This window comes from Alosa sapidissima, chromosome 2, assembly GCF_018492685.1.
Source record: "Alosa sapidissima isolate fAloSap1 chromosome 2, fAloSap1.pri, whole genome shotgun sequence".
Lineage (NCBI taxonomy): Eukaryota > Metazoa > Chordata > Actinopteri > Clupeiformes > Clupeidae > Alosa > Alosa sapidissima.
Window position 1 is genome coordinate 27,823,925 of NC_055958.1, and position 25,702 is coordinate 27,849,626.

The following is a 25,702-nucleotide window of genomic DNA, read 5'->3' on the forward strand; positions in this document are numbered from 1 at the left end:
TCGCACACATCTGATCTGCCATGAGAAGGAATGGTGGGATGTAAGAGAGAGAGAGAGAGAGAGAGAGAGGGGGGGGTACATATGGTCTCCGTGATGTCTTTGTGATCATATTGATTTTTTTTTTGCCAATCGCTGCGCTTGTTGAGATGGATGCCTGTGGAGGCTCGTTTAACCCCCTGCTGGGGAAAAGCACCCGCAGGAGGTTTCGCCTTCAAAGCCGCACCTGAGTCCGTGGTGGGCCGCGCTGCGTTCGCTACTGTCATGTTCCCGCCTGGGAGCCGTCCGTCACTTAGGCACCTCGGTGCCGCGCCCAATCAGCGCATCTCGACAAACCTCGCCTCATCTCACCCCGAGGTGTCAGAACGGAGTGCGCTCTCTCGCACCGGAGGGGAGGTGAGAAGACGACAAGTGAGGAGGCCAAACCTGACGCTCAATCGGCATCAATATCCCGTCAAGATGTGCAAACAAGCAGAGAAGAAAAGACCTTACACTTGCGTCTTGTTCTGCCAGGACCCTTCTCCCCCTTCTCTCTCCTTCGATTTTAAACTGATTTATCAGCTGGGCCCTGAGGACAAACAATTACTTTCTTAACACTACTGAGGAAAAATAAAAATTACTCATCTCCACGGGGTAACATTCTTCCAGCTAACTCAAGCTGAATTACGCCATTGTGTTGTACAGCTAGCGATATAAAAAAAACAAAAAAAAAGATTCATCCTCGGGACCGGCGAACGAGGCCTGGCAAAAAATGAAGGCCATTAGTCATGTGCGGTGATTGGATCATGTCATATTTACATTGATTTAATTATGAATGGAGGGGCTCGGGACGTGCGACCGGTATTCCCAGCACGGGGTCAGCAGTGGAGGTGGCGGCCATGCTAAATACTAACAGGACACCTGGGGCCCAGCTCTAACCACACATGCCCTGGGGGAGCCATCGTTGGGGCTAATGGTGATTGAGGTGAATGATGCTTGATGAGGTCATTCAATAGCTGGACTGATTGTGCAGGAGGGACATAAAAATGGGGAGTCTGCGGGCTAAGTTGTATTACACTATTCATGGATGGTGCTATGAATTTTAATGTGTCTGAAATTTCAGAACTATATATTACGTTTAAAATGATTCATCTTTGATATATATATATATATATATATATATATATATATATGCAGCTTCTTTCCAAGCAGCAAAGTATATGGATTGTAATGCGCAATTAATGTGTGTCGAAAGCGTCTAAAATTATTCTCAAGATTTAAATATATTTAGCATTTCGCTTCAATGCAACCTTCAAGTACATTTTTTTCAAAACCCTGACAATTCTGTCTTTAACCCCCCACCCCCTGATAACCACTGTGGAATAGCTAATTATGTGAATGTAAAGAACACTATATCATGACAGAACTATACAGCAGCCATGTGGGCTGTGCAGAGGTGAGTGGGGCTGTTTTTAGCATCCAACCCGTGATGATGATGAAGCAGCGCAATGCGCTTTTCATGGCTGTCGCCAGGATTCTATGCCAAGCAGACGGCACACTTAATAGCTTCAATTAGTGTTTTTCCAAAGGACGCGGGCGCTAGAGAGTGACAGTATACGCTGTTGTTATCATGGCCACGTCACCACACCGCTGCACGGCACCGTGCGGCCGCCTAATTGTCACACCATTAGGGATTCAAGGCGCCCCCCCCCCCCCCCCCCACACACACACACACACACCCCACCATTTCATGGTCCTCCCGTTGCCTCATTCATTACCTCTGATTTAAAGCCATGCAAACCCAGAGGCCTGGTTTTTACAACGAAGGAGCGCGTTTACGGGCAACAGTGAAAAAGAGAAAGATGGAGACTAAAGGAGGAGAGGAGAGAAAGGAGGAAGGAAGATAATGGCGATTATGGTTGTGTCTGGATGGAAGGCTATTGAGAGTATGAGCACACTATGAGTTGATACAGATTGCGTGTGTGCATTATTCATAACACCATACATAATGGACATCACAGCGAGAGAAGTCTTTCCAAATCGGGGTGCATTGTGGGGGCTTGTTGCTACTATTCTTCTTACCTGTTTGAGCAGCGTGTAGTTGGATCCATCAATACTCAACTTCCTGATTTCGTGATGGTCGGCAAGGATGAGAAGAGGCTCCTCAGCTGAGGGGGAAGACAGAGGAGCATTTGATTTCTCATCCTTTGATGCAACACTTCCATGATCAAAGGAAGGAAGGAATTAATGTCTAGGTGGTGTTCTGAGGTTCACCCGCTACTTTCTCGGCGTGACTTCCGTCTTAAATGTTTTTCCTTATTCCCATGCGCATGCAGTGCTTTCCTACAGGCTCTCATCTTGCATAGGCAATACATTATGACTGCATGAAGTGTAGACCACTGGCACTGAAAAGTCATGAATACCCTTTCTGCATGAGGCGAAATAAAACAAACTCTCTCCCAAGTCAAACATTCAACATCCACACCGATATCCGATATGCACTTGAGCTCAACGAGTGATCAAAGAAACAAAAACAGAATTCTTATGAGGCTAGAGGCTGCGTCCATTAGTCAAATAGTGTTATGGTTTGGGAAGGTCACCTGAGATGGACTTGCAGCTGTCTGGGTTGTTTTTGTTGGCCTCGTAGCCGTCCACACATGAGCACTTGTAGGAGCCGTAGGTGTTGACGCAGGTCTGACTGCAGGGCAGCGTGGAGGTGCACTCGTCGACGTCCACGCACGTCTTGCCGTCGTTCTTCAGGCGAAAGCCTGGCCAGCACTTACACTGTGACACGAACACAAACACAGACACAGACACACACACACACACACACACACACACACACACACACACACACACACAGCGTTATTGGTGCCTATCAACATGTTTACCTCAGCAGAGGCCATCAAATGGCCTCGGTTCGATACGAACAACGATCTAGAAATGATGGCAAAACCCTGGTCTATCATTACCATGTCAAGCAGTCGAGGCAGAGAGAAATTTCAACTACTTTCCTTTCGCATTTCAAAAGTCTAACTCCAAAACTAAGAGATGGAAAGCAACAACAACAACGAAAACAAGAAAAAAACAACAACAAATTGGTGGTTGGTAAGAGACCCAGGGGACCTCCGCCCGTCTGAAGGTCGCCATCTCTCTTCCATCTCAGTCCTCTTTTTTGCTGACTCACACAAGAGTTTTTCTCATTTTTTTTTCTTTTTCTTTCTCTACTATCTCTCTCTCTTTCTCACACACACTCTCTCTCTCTCTCTACTTTCTCTACTCTCTCTCTCTAGGCTTTGGCTGAGGGCCCAGTGTCATCCACACACCCCTCTAACCTTCTGCACTGATCGCTCCATGTTACGCTGCCGAGTCTTTTCTCCAGCGCTGTTCGCCCACGCTGACACCCACCCCTCCCCCGGACAACCCTCCCTGTCCTATCTGCCACTATATTGACGCGGAGAAAGGCAGTGAGCGGCGGCAGGGGGGTAGGTGGTAGGTAGGGAGTGGGGCTGGTGGTGGCAGGGGGCCATCTGACAGAATTGTGTCCCTGACCGATGGCTAGTGGCAGGGCTCCGCCACGATGACAGCTGTGGGTCAATTCAGTGCGACGGCCGTGACTTGGCACCGGACCAGGCCTGCCCGGCCGTGTCAGCCAAGCCCGCGGTTACTCAGCACAACTGTCCATCTCTGAAGGACTCGCACCCTGGAGGTATATGTGTGTGTGTGTGTGTGTGTGTGTGTGTGTGTGTGTGTGTGTGTGTGTGTGTGTGTGTGTGAGGTTTAAGGCCTGTTCAGTGTTAACGGATGTCTCAGATGTAAATCCAGCCGGCTTTTGACTTATGTAAACACACGCATCACGATGCCAGTCGCCCTGTCAGTCTAACGGCCCGCCAGGCACCCTGTCAGTCAGTCTATCTATCTTCTCAACCGTCTAGTTAAATACAAACGACTTAAGAACGATTTCATCATTATATTATTTTAAGGTCATGAGGGGAGAAAGGAAAAGTTAAATACAAGGTGCTAGAGTAATGGATAAAAATAATTGCGTTTTGTCGTGCTCTATGCATAATGTTAAGTCACTGTCCGACAAAAGGAGGCAATTATATGAAGGTGAGCTTTTATTCTTCCATTTACCACATCCCCTTAAAACTGCAATTAATTTTTTTTTTTACATTTGTGTGTCAAAAGTCACTAATGGCTGCCCAGGGCATCTGCCTGTTGTTATCATTAATTCAGGACAGGAGAAGAAGAAGTAGCGACATCCATTTTAACTCTTTTTTTTACAACTTCAAGCAAAGCCAAAGCCAAGGGGTCACTCTGTATCGTCAGTTGACGTAATTTCAAGTGAGTGAAAACCAGTTTGTACTGTATCTGCCTCAGTGCATGGTTATTGCATCTGTGTGGCATGGCATGTGATGGATATGACACCAACCGGCATCTTAATCACAGTATGCATATTATATCTTTTGGTGGTTCACTTCCATTTATACCACTATGCTAATGGATGCATAATGATCTCATTACACAAACACACAAAACACACCCACACCCACACACATACACACACACACACAACCACACACATACACACACAACCACACACACACACACACACACACACACACAGTCACAAAACTACCCTGCCAATCTAACACCGTGACCTCTAGTCTGTACTGTGACTGTAATATAAAGTGTAACTAAAGGGTGTGAACGACCCCTCTGACCTTGTAGCCTACAGTCCGGTCCTGGCAGTCCTGCGTGCAGCCGCTGACGCGCCGGTTCAGGCACTCGTTGACGTTGCAGTTCTTCTCGTCCGAGCGGTCACCGCAGTCGTCCTTCTGGTCGCAGAGGCTGCTCTCCGAGATGCAGCGGCCGTTGGAGCACATGAAGAAGGAGCCGTTGCACAGGCTCTCTGAAAGAGCACACATACGAGACACACACATACGACACACACACACACACACACACATGTTGACGTGTGTGACAAGAACGACATTAAGGGCTCAACAGCAACAAGTGATGCGCATGGAAGCACTGGTGTTCGTACACAGCACACGTTCTGTAAGAGGGAGGGCAAAGTGGTTTGGAGCCATAGACAAACCCAGCTAATCAATACATGTGGTTTCCGAAGGATATAACTTCACACTGGCTGTTAATAACCTTCCGCGGATGGCTTTAGTAAGGCAATGCCCATGCAGCAGGTCTGGGTCAGTGCCGTGGCCTTGAGATGGACATTTTACTGAAGATGAGGAGGAAGAGGAGGAAAAGGAGGATGAGGAGGAGGACCAAGAGGATGAGAAGAAGTTGGAGGAGGAAGAGGAAGGGGAGGAGGAGGAGGAGGAGAATGAAAAGGTAGAGAACCAGGGGGACGATTAGGAGGAGAAGGGAGATGATGATGAGGAGGATGAGGAAGGGGAGGATGAAGAGGATGAGGAGGAGGAGGAGGAGTGGAGCCCTCACCTGCGGCAAGGCATTTGAGGTTCCGGGGGAGCTCGTCGGAGTGGTCGGGGCAGTCGAGGTGGCCGTCGCACTCCCACTGGGCGCTCAGGAGACAGCGGCCGTCAGCACAGCGGAACTCCTCTGGACCACAGGAACGATACACTGCACAGAGAGAGAGAGAGAGAGAGAGAGAGAGAGAGAGAGAGAGAGAGGAGAGAGAGAGAGAGAGAGAGAGAGAGAGAGATGAGAGAGGAGAGAGAGAGAGAGAGAGAGAGAGAGAGAGGAAGAGTGTGTGTGTGAGACAGACAGACAAAGAGAGCTTGAAACAGATGGTGGTGTGGTCCAGTGGGCGAGCATGAGGATGACTGAGACGTGCTGTCAGCCAAACATCCTTCACAGCCCAGTGTGTCTCTTCCTCTCTCTCTCCCCGCTCTCTCTCTCACACACACACACACACACACACACACACACACACACACACACACACACACACAAAATCTAACAGGATCTCACAAACACAAAAAACCTACAAACACACACACATTCACACACACACACACACACACACACACACACACACACACACACACACACACACACACACACACACACTGTATATCCAAACAAAGAGAGCCTCCAGTCTCTAGAGACAGAGAGAGAGAGGAGAGTATGAAAAGAGCTGAAATACTAAAAGCATCTTTCTGCTGGCTGGAGCCAGATCTCCTGCTGTTCCCTGGCCTCCCAGCGCGCAGCGCTTCAGAAGGAGAGGCTGAGGAGAGCGCACCAGACGTGAAGTCAAAACCCTCCCTCAACAGCACCACACACTAAACCACCACTTAGAGGAAATCACTTGGAACTGAACAAATGATCAGCATGAGAGAAAGGATAACTTCACAAAAATCAAGATGTGATTTTACGCAAGACTTCCCGACTATGAAGACGCTCTCCCGATTTCTCACTATAGAGTGAACATTCCGTGTCTCTTACTAAAAGAAAATATCGCCCTGAGCACAATCTTCATTCATTAAAAAAATTTGATGTCTAAATCATTAAAAGAAAGGCTCTATAACCACTACTGAGATCAATGGAGGGAAAAGGGTAGAACTGATATATTTGTCACACAGTCTCTGTTAAACTGTACAGTTTTATATCCAATTCCACGTTGGATTGTTGTTCTACTTTAGAATTTATGGCTGAGGGCGGACACCCATGAGAAGCACTGGAGCAGGAATCGGCGAGTAGCAAAAAATAAATAAATAAATACAATAAAAAATAAAAGGAGTCGGTGTGTGGTGCTGAGAAACATGACTGCTCCCTTTTGTCATGGAAAAGGCCAAAGTGCTGACTTCACACTTCTCCAATCATAAGCCATGAAGGAAGGACGAGGGGGCCAGGAGCAGGGTGGAGGAGAGAGAGAGAGAGAGAGAGAGAGAGAGAGAGAGAGAGAGAGAGAGAGAGAGAGAGAGAGAGAGAGAGAGAGAGAGAGAGAGGGAGAGAGAGAGAGAGACAAAGATAGAGATGTGGAAAGAGAGAGAGATAGATAGAGAAAGAGAGAGAGAGAGAGACAAAGAGAGAGATGAACGCCAGAAATAGAGAGAGAGATGGAGAGAGAGAAAGAGAGAGAGATAATAGATGAAATGTGAAATGGAGAAAAGAGATGGAATAGAGAGAGGGTGATGGAGCTGACGGAGGGGAGGCTAGTACTCACCACACTCCACTGATTCGTCGGAGCCATCGCCGCAGTCGTTGTCATGGTCACAGACGAAGCGCTTGGGAATGCACGCTTTGTTCCGGCAACGGAAGGAATTCTCGTCACAGGTGTTGTTAGGGGCTGAGAAGAGCAGGACCACAGGGGAAGGTCAGAATCACAGCCAGTGCAATCCACTACACTCGGATCAGCAAGACACACACTGAACCCAGTACACTCTCACAAACAAGACACAGTCTGAATCCACTACAATCTCGCACGTAATCCACTACAATCTCACACAAAAGACACAGTTTGAATCCACTACAATTTTACACGTAATCCACTACAATCTCACACAAAAGACACAGTTTGAATCCACTACAATCTCACACGTAATCCACTACAATCTCACACGTAAAACACAGTCTGAATCCACTACAATCTCACACGTAAGACACAGTTTGAATCCACTACAATCTCACACGTAAGACAGTCTGAATCCACTACACTCTCACAAACGAGACACATTGAACCCACTACAATCTCACAAAACACACTCTAAACCCAGTCCAATCATACAAACAGAAGACACTGTGAACCCAGTACAATCTCACAAACAGGAGACTCTCAGCATACTTTAATCAAGAGAATATGAAAACTGTCTATATTGGCCATTTGTTGATATTCTGACGTACGTGATGTGGTATATTCATTAATTCCCTCTGTCTGTCTCCACCTCAAGCTGGAGTGTGGTGAGCATTCTGTCACATAATGGCTGCCCTGCATCACCAAGATGGGTGCTACACATTGGTGGTGGTTACTAAGGTCCCCCCTTCACTGTAAAGCACTTTGGGTGCCTTGATATAGCGCTACATAAATACAAGTTGTTGTTATATCATTTTAAACAACATCGTTCATAGTGGTGATCCAAGCAGGGTCTTTGTTTGTGGAGTGACTGTCTTGGTATCTACATTTTACAGTTGGCTGCACTGTTGTTTTGAATAGAATAAGATATGTACTTCAACATACAGATTCAGCTAAATGCATGCTTAATAAATGGCTATGGAAATCTAAATACAGTATGCTTTTTGCCCATCTTAACAATCTTAGTATAGGATGCGGGTTGCTGTGTGTGCAATCATATGACACTCTGACTGTGTGTCCACATGTTTGAACTATTACTCAAGGTGAATCCCTTAGGTCAGCATAGTCTTATTTGAAAGTTACAAACTTATTTTATTCATTTATTTTGACTTTAAAAAGACAACACACCTGGCAAACTGAGCAGAAATATTGACCTGGCATGTTGTGTGGTAATGTACACCTCAGCTTAGAACTGGCTATTACAGCACATTTTCCAGAGATTTGCACATAGAAAGGAGTGCTCTGGAAAAGTGTATTTAACATACCAAGGGTGTTCATTTGAATGCCAACCATCTGTTGTTTACCTTCTTCAATTGTGTAAGTTGGTACAAGCTGCTCATTGCTAGAATTTCCATTCTAAAATGCACCTTCATCTTTGCATCTGCAAACAACACACTCAGCCACCACAGACAAGCATTTCAACAACAGCCCAAACCACTAGTGTGTGCAGCTCTCAGAGTAAACAAATCAGTTCAAACCTGTAATGCTGCAAAGTCAAGAGTGACAATCTCAACAGCAACCAAAGACAGACTTTCCATTCTTAAACACTGCATTCTGTATTCCAATACCTATCCTGTGTATATATTTTCATGGGAGGAATAGTTACTCCTGTTTTTCCATAACAAACACTCCCTATTGTCAACATCCCTTTCCAATGCTGGAAAGGAGTGTGTCATGTTTGACCAGAGGTGCCATCCAGCTGAAGGGAACGGGTGTGTGTATGTGTGTGTGTGTGTGTGTGTGGTGTGTGTGTGTGTGTGTGTGTGTGTGTGTTTGTGTGTGTGTCTCATCCTCACCGCAGCCGGCCGCTGCCAACTCGTCACTGCCCATCGGGGCAGTCCTCTCTCCGTCACAGAGCCAGCGCTTGGGCACGCAGGCGTAGGAGCCTGGGCAGCTGAACAGGCCGGGGGCACAGGTCACTGAGCCTGCTCAGAACACAGGAGGACAGACACAGCATCCACAACATCAGCACAGGCAACCGTGGCCACTAAAACATCCACTTACAACATGTACAGTATATATGATTATAGACAGTACATATGATTTCTAAAAAAATGCCTATAAGATCTTTACATTAATGGCGCTAACCATAATATGACACTTCTTCATGATGTTTTTTATGATGTTAAAGTTAGGGCTAATGACTATAGTATAGCTGTGTTTGTGGATTAGCTTATTACATAGTAATACAATATGCATTACCATATAGAAATACAACCCGGATTCTGAGAAAGTTGGAACGATTTGTAAAATGTGAATAAAAAAGAAGGGTTGACATTATTTGAAAATCATAGCATTCTTTTTTCACATTAAATCACATTAATGTGTCACATTAAATCACATCACATTAAATCATTAAATCACATTCATTTACAAAGTGTCCCAACTTTTTCAGAATCTGGAGTTTCGAGTTGTAAGAACAGTGTTTTTCAACTTATTTCAGACACTGAAAAAATCCCGCGGCACACTGACATCCCAAATGTTACAAAACTAAACCGTACCATGGTCTTAAACTTATAATAACACATCCAAATCACCAATAAACACAGGTCCCTTACAATCACCTGTATGCAAGACATTTTCAGTGAAATAAACAGCAGGAAAATTGTATGCATTTTCTGCAAGTATATCGCAAAAGAATACTGCATAACAGATGCTTTTGTGGCTAAAAAAACAGTTTTGAAAATGACATCCTGCTGTTTTTCAGCATTGAAAAATGAATACACATTGTCTGAGGAGGATGGGGAGCTCTGTGCTTCAGGAAGAAGGTAACGTTACTCATGCAAGCTAAACAGCTAGCCTACATGGAGTTTTTTTGAGGATTTCTTTTGTCTGTAAATCAACAACTGGGTAGCCTAATTACTAATTGTGCTATTTGCATCTCAGACAGAAACTGACTTTGTGGCACGGTTTGGCCTCGATGGCCCTGATGCATGTGATCAAGACAAAGCCAGAAGGCCAGGCCTGACAGGCTCTACACAGGAGCTAAGGCACTGTGATGAGGCCTATCAGTGAGGGGTGAGCTGCCACATAATGGTTAGAGGCAAACACTGAGCTGCAAACATGTCAAATGTCAGTTTGCACTCTAAGGCAACTATCACATTTCATGTGACTGGCAACTATGCACTGCTTGTTTTTGCTTTGCTTCTGTTGTGTAAACATGTCTGTTCTCCAGATTCAGAAAAATAAAGGTAACATAATTACTTCAACCGATCTGACACATTTTCACTTTAAATATTTGATACAAGTTCCATTTTATACAACAGACATCTTGTTTTTTTCCCCATCAGAACTCTGAGTGCATTGGCTGAGTGCATATGCTCAGTGCTGACTGAAATACTCTCCCATTTAACACCTCTTTTTCATCTGAGTGGAGTAGCGCTTTAAAATAGCTTCAGGCTGTGTCATAAATATCTTGCTGACATTTAATTCCAGGGTGATTAAACTAATGTTTTGGAAAAGCATCATTATTTATTTCCAAGCATGCTATTTCTTCTCACTGAATGGACCAGGGGTTGGTGTGGAGGATGCAATAGTCCTTCACCACCACCGTTCTATTTCCCACCTGGAGAGTACTGGGAGCTCTGTTAGAGCATGTTTTTTGACTTTTCCAGTGTGTTTAATACAATCCAGCTGGCACTATTGAAGGGAATGTTGGAAGGAGCGGGGGGCCGACTATCATCTTGCTGCCTGGATTATCAACTACCTCACCAACAGACCACAGTATGTGAGGCTACGTGGCTGTGAGTTGGATGTGGTGGTCTGCAGTACGGGGGTCCCACAAGGCACAGTGCTCTCCCCCTTTCTCTTCACCCTGTACACTTCAGACTTTCAACACAACACAGACAGCTGCCATCTCCAGAAATTCTCTGATGACCCAGACATTGTTGTTAAAAAGTTGCTGTGTTAAAAAGGGGAATGATCTGGAATACAGGGGGGGTCATCACCATATTTGTTGAATGGTGTGGAAAAAAACATCTTCAGATGAACACCAGTAAGACAAAGGATATGGTGATTGACTTCAGCCGTAAGGCACCACCAATTGCACCAGTGAACATCCAGGGAGTGGACATTGAGGTGGTATCAGTCTACAAATACCTGGGTGTTCACCTTAACAATAAACTGGACTGGTCACATAACACAGATGTCCTGTACAAGAAGTGCCAAAGTCGTCTCCACCTGCTGAGAAGACTGAGGTCTTTTGGTGTGTGCAGGTCATTATTAAGGACTTTTTATGACACAGCCGTGGCGTCAGCTATTTTTTAAGCTGTAGTCTGTTGGGGCTGTGGGTTCTCTGAGAGGGACAGGAAGAGGCTAAATAAGCTGGTGGGGAGGGCCGGCTCTGTCCTGGGCTGCCAACTAGAGCCTGTTGAGGTGGTTGGGGAGAGGAGGATGTTGGACAAATTGGCATCCATCATGGCCAACTCCTCTCATCCCCTCCATGGGACAGTGGCTGCGCAAAGCAGTTCTTTTTGTAACAGACTACTACACCCATCATGTAAGAAGGAACGCTTTCACAGCTTTCTGTAATGTTAATGTAATGTCTGGACTTCAGTATTAATATGTGCATTTTCCACTGTATGTGTACACTTCATGTGTATATAAACACACATCAGTGTGGTTCACAACACTCAATTATCCTGACATTACAACAACAAGCTGTATATTATGAAGTGTCTTTTGTTCTTTGCTACTGCAGATACTGATCTCCAAGGCATTGTGTCTAACGTGTATATAGCTATCACAAACTACTGACTGCCACAGGAGCAGAGGCCAGTGTCATTCATTTTGAACTACAAAAGCCCAATGCACTACTTTCATAAGTACACACTATGTATTTAATGTTTTGTTTACGATTAGGTTTGTTGTAGCATGATAGCATGATTTATCATATTGCCATAACTGATCGTATCCATTTGGACGTGAAAAATAAAGGTGTCTGTTATCATATTGCCACAACTGATCGTATCCATTTGGACGTGAAAGATAAAGGTGTCTGTTATCATATTGCCACAACTGATCGTATCCATTTGGACGTGAAAGATAAAGGTGTCTGTTATCATATTGCCACAACTGATCGTATCCATTTGGACGTGAAAGATAAAGGTGTCTGTTATCATATTGCCACAACTGATCGTATCCATTTGGACGTGAAAGATAAAGGTGTCTGTTATCATATTGCCACAACTGATCGTATCCATTTGGACGTGAAAGATAAAGGTGTCTTATCATATTGCCACAACTGATCGTATCCATTTGGACGTGAAAGATAAAGGTGTCTGTTATCATATTGCCACAACTGATCGTATCCATTTGGACGTGAAAGATAAAGGTGTCTGTTATCATATTGCCACAACTGATCGTATCCATTTGGACGTGAAAGATAAAGGTGTCTGTTATCATATTGCCAAAACTGATCGTATCCATTTGGACGTGAAAGATAAAGGTGTCTGCATGTTTACCACACATCTCCTCGCTTTCATCCACTCCGTCACCACAGTCGTCCTCTCCATCACACAACCACTGCTTGGCAATGCATTTGTTCTTGGAACAGGCAAACTGGTTCCACAGGCATGATGAGTCTATGGGTGAGAATGTTAGGTGTTAGAGTCAGGTGTCTGAGAGTTAGGTGTTGCAGTCTGTATTTGTTTAAGTACAGTAGGGTGCAGTAAGGCTCTAGTACATAGAAGTACATTGTGTGTACATTGTACATTGTGAGAGAGAGAGTGCGCGTGTGTGTATGTATGTGTGTGTGTGTGTGTGCAATACATTTAAATGAAACAGAATCAAAGGGAAACTGCAATCTTTCACCCTCCAGTCATAAACTCTATGTTTATTTTTCCTGAGTTCTAAAAGGTTAGCCAGCCACAATATCTCACTGTTGCCTTGGAAAGCTCAAGAGAAAGTTAGGTGGTTTCATTTTTGATTCATTAGATGTATTTGCTGTTACGTGAGGCACTGACTTTGTCAAGGGCAAAGGGTTCATTCCTGCCACGAGAAAAAAACCTTTTCACTGGCCAAATGAATAAGAAAGTGAAAACAGGTCCCTCATCACATTGCCATCACCTCCCAATGATACAGACGTTGAAGTTGAATATAGTGAACCTTCTCATGCATAGGAAGGTCTATTTTTATGGATTTCATGAGTAAATATTATATTTAAGATGACACGTGTATTAGACTAAACTGTGGTTGATTTACCATTTCAGAAGCTTAAAATGCAAAAAAAGATAAGACAATGTCAGGTTTGAGCTGACTGCAAACCAAATTGCCTTACTCCCACTTCTCAGCCGTTATGAGTTAAGTGAAGAGTCTAAATTTTTTTTTCACATTTCTGAGAATTTGCATTTGCAGTACAGAATACAAAATATAACTTCTCTATTAGGCACAACACAGTTGTGCATTGAACATTGAATACATGTTTCACTGTATTAGTTAAAATGATTCCAAAAATGCTATGTCTTAAAAAAAATAAAAAATAAATAAATACTTAAACAGTGTGAAGAACTCATCGACTGCTAACATGCCAGTGTCTTTTTAATTAGGCTGTCAGACGTCTATTTCCCTTCTGGACCCACTCACTCACTGGTCTAAACACTCCTGAGGTCTCCTCTGAATATTCCACTGACCCAGAATCTTTGCGTGCTGTCCTCGACCACTCGCCCTAATCACACTGCTGTATTGAGGGACCACCGCTGGATAAGGAATACGCCCCCGAGGATGGATGTTTCATGACTGAGTAAGTGACCTTTGCACATGACGGCGCAAATGTGAGTTGCCAGTAGCACAGGGAATAATACAAAAAAAAATCAACTATGAAGTCGCCAACTGAGAGCTGAGATGAATGAGCCTTTACCACTAAGCATTGTTTAACGTCTCCCAAACTGAAACGATACAAATAAATTAATATCTACAACTGTCTTTAGAACTGTCAGTGGAGGAAGAAGGGAAGAAAGTGAACGGAGGAAAATCAAGGGAGTTGTAGAAAGCAAGAAAGAAAGAAAGAAAGGAAGAAAGGAAGACCTCACCACACTGGAACTCGTCGGCTCCGTCCTCGCAGTCCTTCTGTCCGTCACACAGCCACACGCTGGAGATGCAGTTGCCACTGGGGCAGGCAAAGTGACCCTCCTCACACTGGCTCCCCTGGGTCACTGTGGCCGACAGGAGGAAAGACAGAGAGAGCAGATGAGGAGATGGAGGACAGAAGAGGAGGAGAGCAGGAAAGGAGGAGAGGGGGAGGTGGTGAGAAAGAGGTCTGAGAAACAGAAGTGCAGTAGACAGGGATAAGTCAGGATAGCACAAGGCTACCTGTTTCAATATGGCCCCTAAAACTCTTTTACTCTTTACAGTCGTTGCTAATAACTCTTTGGAAATGTTAGTGTTGCTGTTCTCTGTTTGCCAAGGCTGTTCACTGGTGCTTAAATGAGCTATGTGCAATTCTGCAGGCTTTGACTTGGCACATGGCACTCTTGCATTGACTTGCACTGCAATTAATACAGTGGCCACACATTGCAATACAGGGTATTAGAGGAGAGCTGGCCTGGCGCTAATGGGTTTGCATGCTAACTTCAGGGGATATCTCAACAAAGTCCATGGGCCAGGACCTAAAAAATCACATATCGGTATCGCTTGATGTGGCAAAATCTACCAATGATTTTTGTAATCCTCCATGCCTGAGGGACATTATTTGGTATGATAACCCTCTCTAAGTGGTAGCTTAGTTGTATTTTTCCTAGCTTTTATACCTGCACACAGTAAATTATACAATACAAGCCTATGTACAGATATGGGTGCCTCAAAGTCTAGGGGAAGGTGGGACATGTCTTAATCCATGTTATATAACATCTAGATGACATAGGCTTGTAGAAAATATAAAATTTAGATGGATGATTTAGTTTTTCATTAATGATGCAGGCTAAATTAAATAAAATGTACACATTTTCGCCTATATAATACATTAATATATACATGCAAAAGGATGGAAAAGGGTGGATCAAGTCCAAACTCATGTTTTGTGACATCTAGAGAGTATGGGCTTTTAGAAAATATATGGATTAAATGGCTGAATAGGCATGTTTGGCTTTGATAGAGACCATCAAAGATAGAGACCATGGGGGCAGCCGTGGCCTACTGGTTAGCACTTTGGACCTGTAACCGGAGGGTTGCCGGTTCAAACCCCGACCAGTAGGCACGGCTGAAGTGCCTTGAGCAAGGCACCTAACCCCTAACCCCTCACTGCTCCCCGAGCGCTGCTGCTGATGCAGGCAGCTCACTGCGCCGGGATTAGTGTGTGCTTCACCTCACTGTGTGTACACTGTGTGCTGTGTGTGTTTCACTAATTCACGGATTGGGATAAATGCAGAGACCAAATTTCCCTCACGGGATCAAAAGAGTATATATACTTATATAATGTCTTGGCTGCAAAAATGGCTCAACTTTAGGCTACAGTGGAATGTATAGGTGAATGTGCTCAAACATTTAAAGACAAGATTAATGAGGACTCAAAAATATATTTTTAATCTTCATCACTATCATCATATTCATCCAGACTGGCATTTATGTTCTCCTCATCCTCCTCTTCCTCCATCTGATTTCTACAAGTTTGTCACCTACACAATTCCGTGCACTTTAATTTGTTTGAAAGGCAGGAGCAGTCAGGAAGTTTGCAGGTCCGTACACATTTGCAGGCCAAGTTAGTTTCATCTTTGTCTATGTCTGAATCTTCCTTTGTGTACGCCCTGTAGCAGGATCTATGGTAATGGCCTTCTGCTGCTACTAAGTCGCGACTGACTATGGATAGTACTCTTGTCACCTTTCCTGACGGCTGCTCTTCTGATTTTGTCATCAGGTCTTAACTCTGCGCATTTTGTTAGACTCTCTTTTGTCCTTTGACCTTTTAAATACTTGCTACATTTGTCACAAAATACAGGTGCTGGTCATATAATTAGAATATCATGAAAAAGTTGATTTATTTCAGTAATTCCATTCAAAAAGTGAAACTTGTATAATGTATACATGTATTCCACACATACTGATATTTTTCAAGTGTTTATTTCTTTTAATTTTGATGATTATAACTGACAACTTATGAAAACCCCAAATTCAGTATCTCAGAAAATTCGAATATTGTGAAAAGGTTCAATATTGAAGACACCTGGTGCCACACTCTAATCAGCTAATTAACTCAACGTATGCAAGACATGGGTTTCAGCTGTCACATTCCTTTTGTCAAGCCACTCTTGAACAAGAGACAGCATCAGAAGCGTCTCGCCTGGGCTAAAGACAAAAAGGACTGGACTGCTGCTGAGTGGTCCAAAGTTATGTTCTCTGATGAAAAAAAAAATTGCATTTCCTTTGGAAATCAAGGTCCCAGAGTCTGGAGGAAGAGAGGAGAGGCACACAATCCACGTTGCTTGAAGTCCAGTGTAAAGTTTCCACAGTCAGTAATGGTTTGGGGTGTCATGTCATCTGCCGATGTTGGTCCATTGTGTTTTCTGAGGTCCAAGGTCAACACAGCCGTCTACCAGGAAGTTTTAGAGCACTTCATGCTTCCTGCTGCTGACCAACTTTATGGAGATGCAGATTTCATTTTCTAACAGGACTTGGCACCTGCACACAGTGCCAAAGCTACCAGTACCTGGTTTAAGGACCATGGTATCCCTGTTCTTAATTGGCCAGCAAACTCGTCTGACCTTAACCCCATAGAAAAAATCTATAGGGTATTGTGAGGAGGAAGATGTGATACGCCATACCCAACAATGCAGAAGAGCTGATGGCCACTATTAGAGCAACCTGGGCTCTCATAACACCTGAGCAGTACCACAGACTGATCGACTCCATGCCATGCCGCATTGTAATTCAGGCAAAATGAGCCCCAACTAAGTATTGAGTGCTGTGTGCTAATACTTTTCATGTTCATATTTTTCAGTTGGCCAACATTTCTAAAAAACTTTTTTTGTATTGGTCTTAAGTAATATTCTACTTTTCTGAAATACTGAGTTTGGGATTTTCATTAGTTGTCAGTTATAATCATCAAGATGAAAATAATTAAACATATGAAATATCAGTCTGTGTGTAATGAATGACGTTTCACTTTTTGAATGGAATTACTGACATGATTGAACTTTTTGATGATATTCTAATTACATGACCAGCACCTGTATACATTTGGCCTCATAAACTCTTAAAGTCGTTGGACCTTCCCTTGCGGATTTTCTTAGGTCCTCTGTGACAGACGGTTCTGCAGATATGTCTTTTGCAAGGATCTTGTCAAGCAGTTTCTTCATAGTAAAGATGCTACGGCATTTTCTGTGATACAATATGGATGGTATTCTACCCTCAAGGAGACCTTTAGCAAGATCAAGGAGGCTCTTATTTTCAGCTGCTCTCAGTAGTGTGTTCCACAAGGTTTATCATCTGAACAATGTATAAAATAATCCCCCTGAATACCACTACTTCCTTCTGCCATGCTTCTCTATTCTGGGATGTACAACAATTTGAAAGTAACAGAGATATATCAGGAATGATGTGCTAAAATGAGGCCTTTTCCTACTCAGCAACAGTGTGTGTGTGTGTGTGTGAGAGAGAGAGACAGAGGGAATATATTAAGTGTGTGTGTGTGTATGTGAGGGAGAGAACATGTTTGTGTATGTGAAGTATGTGTGTGTGTATGTGAGGAAGAGAGTGAGAGTGCAGTGGCTTGACTGTGCATCATCAGTATTCTGCCACTCTCATCAGTATTCTAGCCTACCAACTGAAACTGCTCTCTCACACATAGGCTACATCTCTGTATATTATTTAAGTAAGTATAAGTAAGTATATATACTCTTTTGATCCCGTGAAGGAAATTTGGTCTCTGCATTTATCCCAATCTGTGAATTAGTGAAACACACTCAGCACACAGTGAAGTGAAGCACACACTAATCCCGGCGCAGTGAGCTGCCTGCAACAACAGCGACGCTCGGGGAGCAGTGAGGGGTTAGGTGCCTTGCTCAAGGCCACTTCAGCCGTGCCTACTGCCTGGGGTTCGAACCGGCAACCCTCTGGTTACAGGTCCGAAGTGCTAACCAGTAGGCCACGGCTGCCCTTCATTTTTGTCCTTTCTTTTGTTCACACACAAATTGGGGAAGTCTACAGTACGGTTTACAGCAGACATCATTGCTTGATAATGATGTTAGTACCTTACTTGGGCCGGTTGGGTTATTATATCTAGTCTTTCACAAGTAACCTAGTCATTGGTCATATCCTTACTCATTCTCACACATCTGAATCATAACACAAATAAAAATAAACAGGACAGAACAGGACCTTGTAATCTGTTTTTGACACTACAACAGCCATTGTTGTTCTGTAGCCTAACTAAACTGCTTCCATCCACATACTGGTCCTGTGGCCCAGCAAACACCAACACCAGTGTTGCCAGATTGGGTTGAGTGATTTCCGCCCATTCACCCTCAAAAACCCGCCCTCTTCAGCAAAAAACCGCCCCAGCAACGATTTTGTCATAGAGAACCATTCAACTCAAAATTTTATTTGCCCGCCTAAAGCTTATTTTCCCCCGGCCGACGAAGTCAAAAGAAGCCCAATTGGGCGGGCACCCGCCCAATCTGGCAACACTGACCAACACACTCTAAAGTTGGCAGTGTATATTTGTACTGTAGAATATTCAGAAAAGAAATCTAGTTCCAGACAAATTGAAAAAACAGAATTTAGGCCTAATAGTTATGCAGGATCTACATGCATTCTCTTTAGAAATGAAATATCATGGCATATCCGATCATTATAGTTTTGGTATCATTAAGGAAAACAGATTAATTACCCTAAAATATATTTTTCTGAGAAGTCTATATATTCTAGATGTGATATAATGTGCATTGAGACATCTCCCAACTTCCTCCATACCACTATACCTTAGTTCTGTAATGTATTTTGCATTACATTGAAATGCATTGATTTTCAATGGACAGCTATTAGTTATGGGTCTAAAATAGCTGTGTAAAGTATATTCAGCTACCTAACCCATATATTTTCTAAAAGCCTATACTCTCTAGATGTGGTATAGCAAGAGTTTGGATTTTTTTTTGGAGAGTTTTGGTCTTTTGCCTCTATCTAATCCTATATTATATAGGTGAAAAAGTGTATGACGGATACATTTTAGCCTATGTAATTCATGGAAAGCTAAATTATCCATCTAAACTGTATATTTTCTAAAAGCCTATGCCATCTACATATGATATAACATAGATTAAGACATAACACATCATCCCACACACTTGCATACACCTACTGTATACCTACACATAGGCATGTATTGTGAATTGTACTGGGTTTGGGTATAAAAGCCAGTAAAAATACAACTAAGCTACCACTTAGAAAAGGTTATCATACCAAAACATATCTCTTAGACATAGAGGATTACGAAAATCATTGCTAGATTTTGCCACCTTTGGTGATACCAACTTCTGCTCTGGCCCATGGACTAAGAGTTTGGCCGTTTTTTTTAAGATTACTTCACATTCTGTTTCTATATCTTGGCCACTTGGACCAATTAAGCCCAAGGAAAAGCTTTGGTCAGCCTTGGTCTTTATAGGCCATTAAAGTACCCATAGTTGTTCAAAGTAACAGGCTTTTACACAACATCGAGTCTTCTGACTGATGTAAGAGAAATGTGAGAGGGCAGAGCTTGAGGGGGGGGGGGGGGGGGTGCAGTGGATGGGAATGCACCTGGATGGGGGTTGAAGGATGAGTATAGGTAGGCAACATACTGATGGTCAGATAGTCTTTTAAATGAGCCAAAGGACCTGCAGGATGGCCCATCAGACATCTTTCTGGCTGAAATGCAGGAGGTGTCGGTGTCTGTGTGCTTACTGTGAGGAGAGGAGGGGTAAGGCAGGATGATGTGTGTGTGTGGGGGGGGTAATGCGAGATGAGATGGGATTGAGAGGGTCCATAAGAATGCAGGTGATAACCTGAGAAAAGAGATGTGCAGGGGGTGTGACAGGGTTGATGGAGAGAGGAATGGGGAGTGTGTGTGTTTGTGTGTGTGTGTGGGGGGGGGGGGGGGGGGGGTGAGTGGGCGATGGGGGGTTAAATAGATGCAGGAGTAGTGGGAGAGAGAGAGAGATAAGGGGCATGACACTCAAAAGGGAGGGAGAGGGAGAGGTGAGGAGGGGCAGGGGCAAATGTGGGGGAGTTGAAGTCGAGAGGGGGATGGTGATGGGAGAAATGAGAGGGGTGGAGGTGAAGGACTGGGAGATGGTGGAGGAGTTGGAGATGGCAGAGGAGTGGGAGATGGTGGAAGAGTTGGAGATGGTGGGGGCACTGGGTTGCCCATGTGGGTGATTAGGGGGGCGGTGTTAGGGGGTGGTGAAATTTGTAGTGTGTCAAGTCCTCGGTTCCCGTGGATGGTGACTGTAGCCACGGTCTGTCTCTGTCTCACCCTCTTCCTGCTCTACTGCAATAATGGCAGCCCAGCTGTTTCTCATTTACATGTAAATGGCTCCACATCTACCGGTCCCTCAGCATCCACACAGGAACAACAATAAAACAACAACAACAGTAAAGTGACAGAGTTGAGGAGGAAATTAAAGTACTTAGATTGCAACTGTTAGGCCATCAACTGAGTTGCACAACAACAAAAACAAAAGCCCCCCTACACTCTCAGAGAGGAAAAACATCCCCCCGAAAAAATCTAAATTCTTCACCATGCCAAGCCGACGTGTCAAACTCTAAACTCTCTGGCCATGAAAATGCCTATTGGCTCATGTTGCCAGTCATGAACCCATCTCTTCATAAATCATTCATCTCGGCAGATGCCTCCTCCTGTTTCCTCATGCATATATTCACTGACAGGACCTTGTATCACACTCTGCATCGTTAGCCGCGCCATATTGAATGTTTAGACGTTATTAATTCCCCATTAGCGACATCGCTGGGAGCGAGGGAGCGAGCGAGGGGCTGAGTTGGTGCTGTGGCTGGCTGGGAGTTCGAGTGGGGTATGGGGGGGGGGGGGGGGAGAAGAGAGATGGGGTTCTCTGGCGTTACCCTGGCAGTTGGTCTCATCAGCGTAGTCGCCACAGTCATTGGCGCCGTCGCAGATCCAGGACGGGTGCACGCACAGGGACGTGCTATTGCAGCTGACGAAGCCCTGCTCCGCCACACCCAGCCTGAAGAAGTCTGAGCACTCAGTGTTATCTGAGAAAGGAAATGAGAGAGAGAGAGAGAGAGAGAGAGAGAGAGAGAGAGAGAGAAAGGAGAGAGAAAGGAGAGAGAACAAAGACAGACGCTGAATTGTTGCTATCTAAACTCTATAATTGTATGGTTTCAGAAGCATGGGTGTACCATCAGAATGCAAACAGACCATAATTGTACATCCAAGTTGTATGCATTGTTGCTATTACGCATCTGTGCACAATTTGATACAAAACATGAGGGCATAGCAACATTAGCTTGACCAATCTAATGCATCCACACAGGTCACACACATTTGTTTTTGTATCTGGGGGTGGCAGTAATAGATTGCGGCTTTCACTCCTCATGCATATATAAGTGCTTCTGTCTGTGTGAATGCAAAACAATTCTTGCAAAAGCCTTTTTAAGAGGCAAGTGAAGTAGAAAAAGCACAATGTAAACACACTCCACTTGCTATTTACCTCAGCAAGCAAACAGAGAGCTGTACCAGTGGCAAGGCTGTGATTTCAAAGCCTCACACTGAGCTGAGACAAAGTGCACACCTGTATTTTAAGTGGCCTTGAAGAGAAGCGTCCACTGAATACATGAATGCAAATGCAAATGCAAATTGGCGTTTCACAGATATTTCCCTTACTGCAGTTCTTCTCGTCGGAGGCGTCGGCGCAGTCGATGACCTGGTTGCACCAGGCGGAGCTCGGAACGCAGGCCCCGTCTTGGCAAGAGGTTTCGGAAGAGGCGCACGTGACATCTGCAGAGAGAGAGAGAGAGAGAGAGAGAGAGAGAGAGAGAGAAAGATAGAGATAGAGAGATAGAGAGAAAGAGAGGGAGAGAAAGAGATCACAGCAGCACACTGACACAGTGAAGAACCCAATCTGTGGCTCTCCCCTCACATACATACTGTATCTCTCCTAAGAGACTTTTTTTTTCTGTCCTGATTCACTGGCGAAGTTCATTAGCAACAATTTTAGCATGATGTGGCCCCGGGGCCGATGGCATCCACTGTCCCATGAAACAGCAGTCACATGGATGTAGCTCGACCAGGCTGTGGGGAGGACAGCTGGGGGAGCGTGCTTTATGAATTTCCAACTAGGCTGCAAAGTGGACATATTTGTGTGCGGGCTATTCCCACATGCCACTGCGGTCCCCAGGACGATGCTGCAAATGGTAGCTGTATTTAAATCTATTCAAATAGCATTTGGAAGCTACTCATAGCTATTTTCCCTCCTACCACAATGCCTCTTCACTCATCAAACAGCACCACTTCTCTATTAGAATGTGTGCGCATTAGTGTGTTATCAAGCACAACAGCCAGGAAGAGCCCAATGCCATTACAAAACCCCTGTGCTTACTTTAAGCCCTTTAAGAGACATCATAATTCACTCACAGGGAATATTCTCTCTCTCCTTCTCTGAAAAGAAGAAGAAGAAACACATACACACACACACACACACGCACACGCACACGCACACGCACACGCACACGCACACACGCACACGCACACGCACACGCACACGCACACGCGCACGCGCACACGCACACGCACACACACACACACACTTGGGGAGTCCAGTGCTCTAATGCATAACTTTCTCTTTATTGCCTTTTGGGAACTGTAAACGTATTTAGGATAACAGCATTACTCTCGTGCTAATCTCTGTATGTTTTCACAGGCAGCGAATAGAAGCCACGTCTAAAAAACGGCATGGCGAGACTGCTCCCATTATTGTTTTATGAGCAAATTAATGTAGATATGTCCATTTAATACGCCACAGGGACGAAGTATAGCTGTATGAAAACAATCTGCATTCCGCCATCTTCATCTGCTTGTGGATGTCCTCTGTTCAAATCTGTGACTATTAGATATACTGCCGATATAGGCTGTGCTCTGTGCAATCCATTGTTGGAAAAGGGAAACACATCTGGACAGGCCTACTATCACATCTGTGCTCCCCACACACACACACACACACACACACAAACACACACACACACACACTTTAACACACATACACACTCTAACACACACAAACACACTAACTAACACACACACACACACACACACACACACACACACACACACACACACACACTCCTCACACTTACTGTTGCAGAAAAGCTTCATCAGAGTTGTCACCACAGTCATCAGCGCCGTCACAGAAGCGGCTGTTGGCCGTGCAGGCGTCTGTTGTAGCAGGGGCGGAAGCCTCGCCTGCAGCTTCTGTTGTCTGGCAGCGGGGATGGAGGAAAGAACAACACGACTCAGAAAAGAAGGACAGGAAGGAGAGATAAAGAGAGATAGAGAGAGAGAAAAAAGAGCGAGAGAGAGTGTGTGTATGTGTGTGTGTGAGAGGGGGGGGGGGGGGGTTCAGATATAATGGGAAGGAAAGTGGAAATAAAAACGCGGAGACAATCTTTTGTTTACTGCCTGGTGTTTCCTTTCCTTTCTCTTGATTCCCCATTTGTTCATCTGGCTGATAGAAAACGGGTGGTGAGAGAGGTGATTTTTATTAGGCCTCCAGCCCTCGGGGAACAGGAGCTGCCAGTGTGGAGCAAACTCACACACACCCACACACACCCCCACACACACACACACACACACACACACACACACACACACACACACCACCAAACTGGACATACGAGGCCCAAGCACCCCCAGAAGAATTACTTACCACAATATTGCATTTTCTCATCTGACTTGTCTTTGCAGTGGGCTATTCCGTCGCATGTGAGCTGGTAGTCGATGCATTCCCCCGTTCCCACACTCAAACTCTGTGGTGAACGTTGCAGGAGGAATTCTCAGCTGTGCAGTGAAGGAGGACGAGAAAAACATAAATAGATACATTAAGTCCTTTGGCATCAACTGAAAAGCGAATTGTGCAACGGCTTTCATGTCGTTCCCACATCTTGTTACGGCCAATATGTCCTTGAAACAGCCCAGCACATACAGTTTCATACATGGACATTACTCACCCATGTTCAGACATGTGCATACTATTTGTCATTGGTGCATTAAATAACTTAATAAATATGTTCCTCTACTTGCTATACATCACAATTATTATTAACTCATAAAAGGTCAATGAAAACCTGGAAATGTAAGGCCAGAACCATATATATGGCTAGGACACTATGTGGCTTTCTACCTATCGTCTTCTTGGAATTCTAATGTTCTATCTGCATTCTGAGTTCTGAGATATTGAGGTTCAAAGTTTTAGAATTCCATGACTGTTCGTGCAGAGTGATGCTGAGTTTGAGGAAATGTGTAAGACACAGGGTGCTGTGGGGCAGAGAGAAGAGGCAGATTCTCTTACAGACACATCTGTTGTCGTCCAGAAGGATCCGCTCCCCCCCTGCAGGTGCAGTTCACCACCCCATTGGGGGTCAGATGGCAAAGGTCACCGCAGCCTCCATTCTGCACTCGACATGGAGACAGCTCACCTGAGGGAGAGAAGACAGGAGGAGAGAAAATGATTAAAAAAGTGTAGAAAGATGGAGAGAGAGAGAGAGAGAGAGAGAGAGAGAGAGAGAGAGAGAGAGAGAGAGAGAGAGAGAGAGAGAGAGAGAGAGAGAGAGAGAGAGTGGAGAAATTCAAGATAACAAGAATTAAAAACAGAAATTGGTTCCCGGCATAAGCTTTAGGTTGCCCTGTTTGGTCTAATGCCTGCAAGAATGGTCCTTTGCAAGAGAATGTCAGGGTGACATTTCATCCATCACCAAACCCTGTCTTCAGAATGTCTCTCATGCTCTGGAAGATTGTGACGAACAACTGTTTGAACTTGCGTACGGCTGTACTCTTATCAGAGCCAAACACTGATATAGACTGTGTACTGCACGAGTAAAATATGAGCTAATCCCAAGAGATTCCTAATATCAACACACCACACAGACAAACAAACAAACAAACAAACAGACAGACAAACATAAATAAATAAAGCACAGAACATTAGTCCCCCCCCCCCCCCCCCCCCACACACACACACACAAACAAAACAGTGAGGGGTGGTGGAAGGAGAGAGAGACCATCACAACTCCTCGTCTTAAAGTTATATCCAAACGGAACGGATGTGTCCTTTTTCTGTTCTGTTTTTGAAGAAGTTTGCCCGGCAATTAAGACATCATCAGAGTGTGTTGCTGTAGCGGGACTGTTGCTGTGTGACCTCAGTTCCGTGAGCAAATGCTGTTGAAAGACTGAGTGACTTCTAAGCCAACAGAAACACGTAGGAGTCAAATGGCACAACTCGCCGAGAAATAAAAAGGATG

The 25,702-nt window shown here is 44.5% G+C and overlaps 1 protein-coding gene across 1 annotated transcript in view; it reads right to left on the reverse strand.

Annotated features, from left to right (window-relative positions):
• The window catches only part of LOC121696640 (low-density lipoprotein receptor-related protein 1B-like), a 329,232-nt gene that overhangs the window by 54,648 nt on the left and 248,882 nt on the right, over positions 1 to 25,702 (reverse strand). The window contains 18 exon segments of the mRNA XM_042077841.1: positions 2,059 to 2,144; positions 2,577 to 2,760; positions 4,701 to 4,888; positions 5,437 to 5,577; positions 7,124 to 7,246; positions 9,046 to 9,174; positions 12,712 to 12,831; positions 14,278 to 14,400; positions 21,293 to 21,442; positions 22,074 to 22,187; positions 23,543 to 23,552; positions 23,554 to 23,616; positions 23,618 to 23,664; positions 24,112 to 24,193; positions 24,195 to 24,215; positions 24,217 to 24,242; positions 24,754 to 24,790; positions 24,792 to 24,880. Of these exon segments, the coding sequence (XP_041933775.1) occupies positions 2,059 to 2,144; positions 2,577 to 2,760; positions 4,701 to 4,888; positions 5,437 to 5,577; positions 7,124 to 7,246; positions 9,046 to 9,174; positions 12,712 to 12,831; positions 14,278 to 14,400; positions 21,293 to 21,442; positions 22,074 to 22,187; positions 23,543 to 23,552; positions 23,554 to 23,616; positions 23,618 to 23,664; positions 24,112 to 24,193; positions 24,195 to 24,215; positions 24,217 to 24,242; positions 24,754 to 24,790; positions 24,792 to 24,880 (1,733 nt within the window).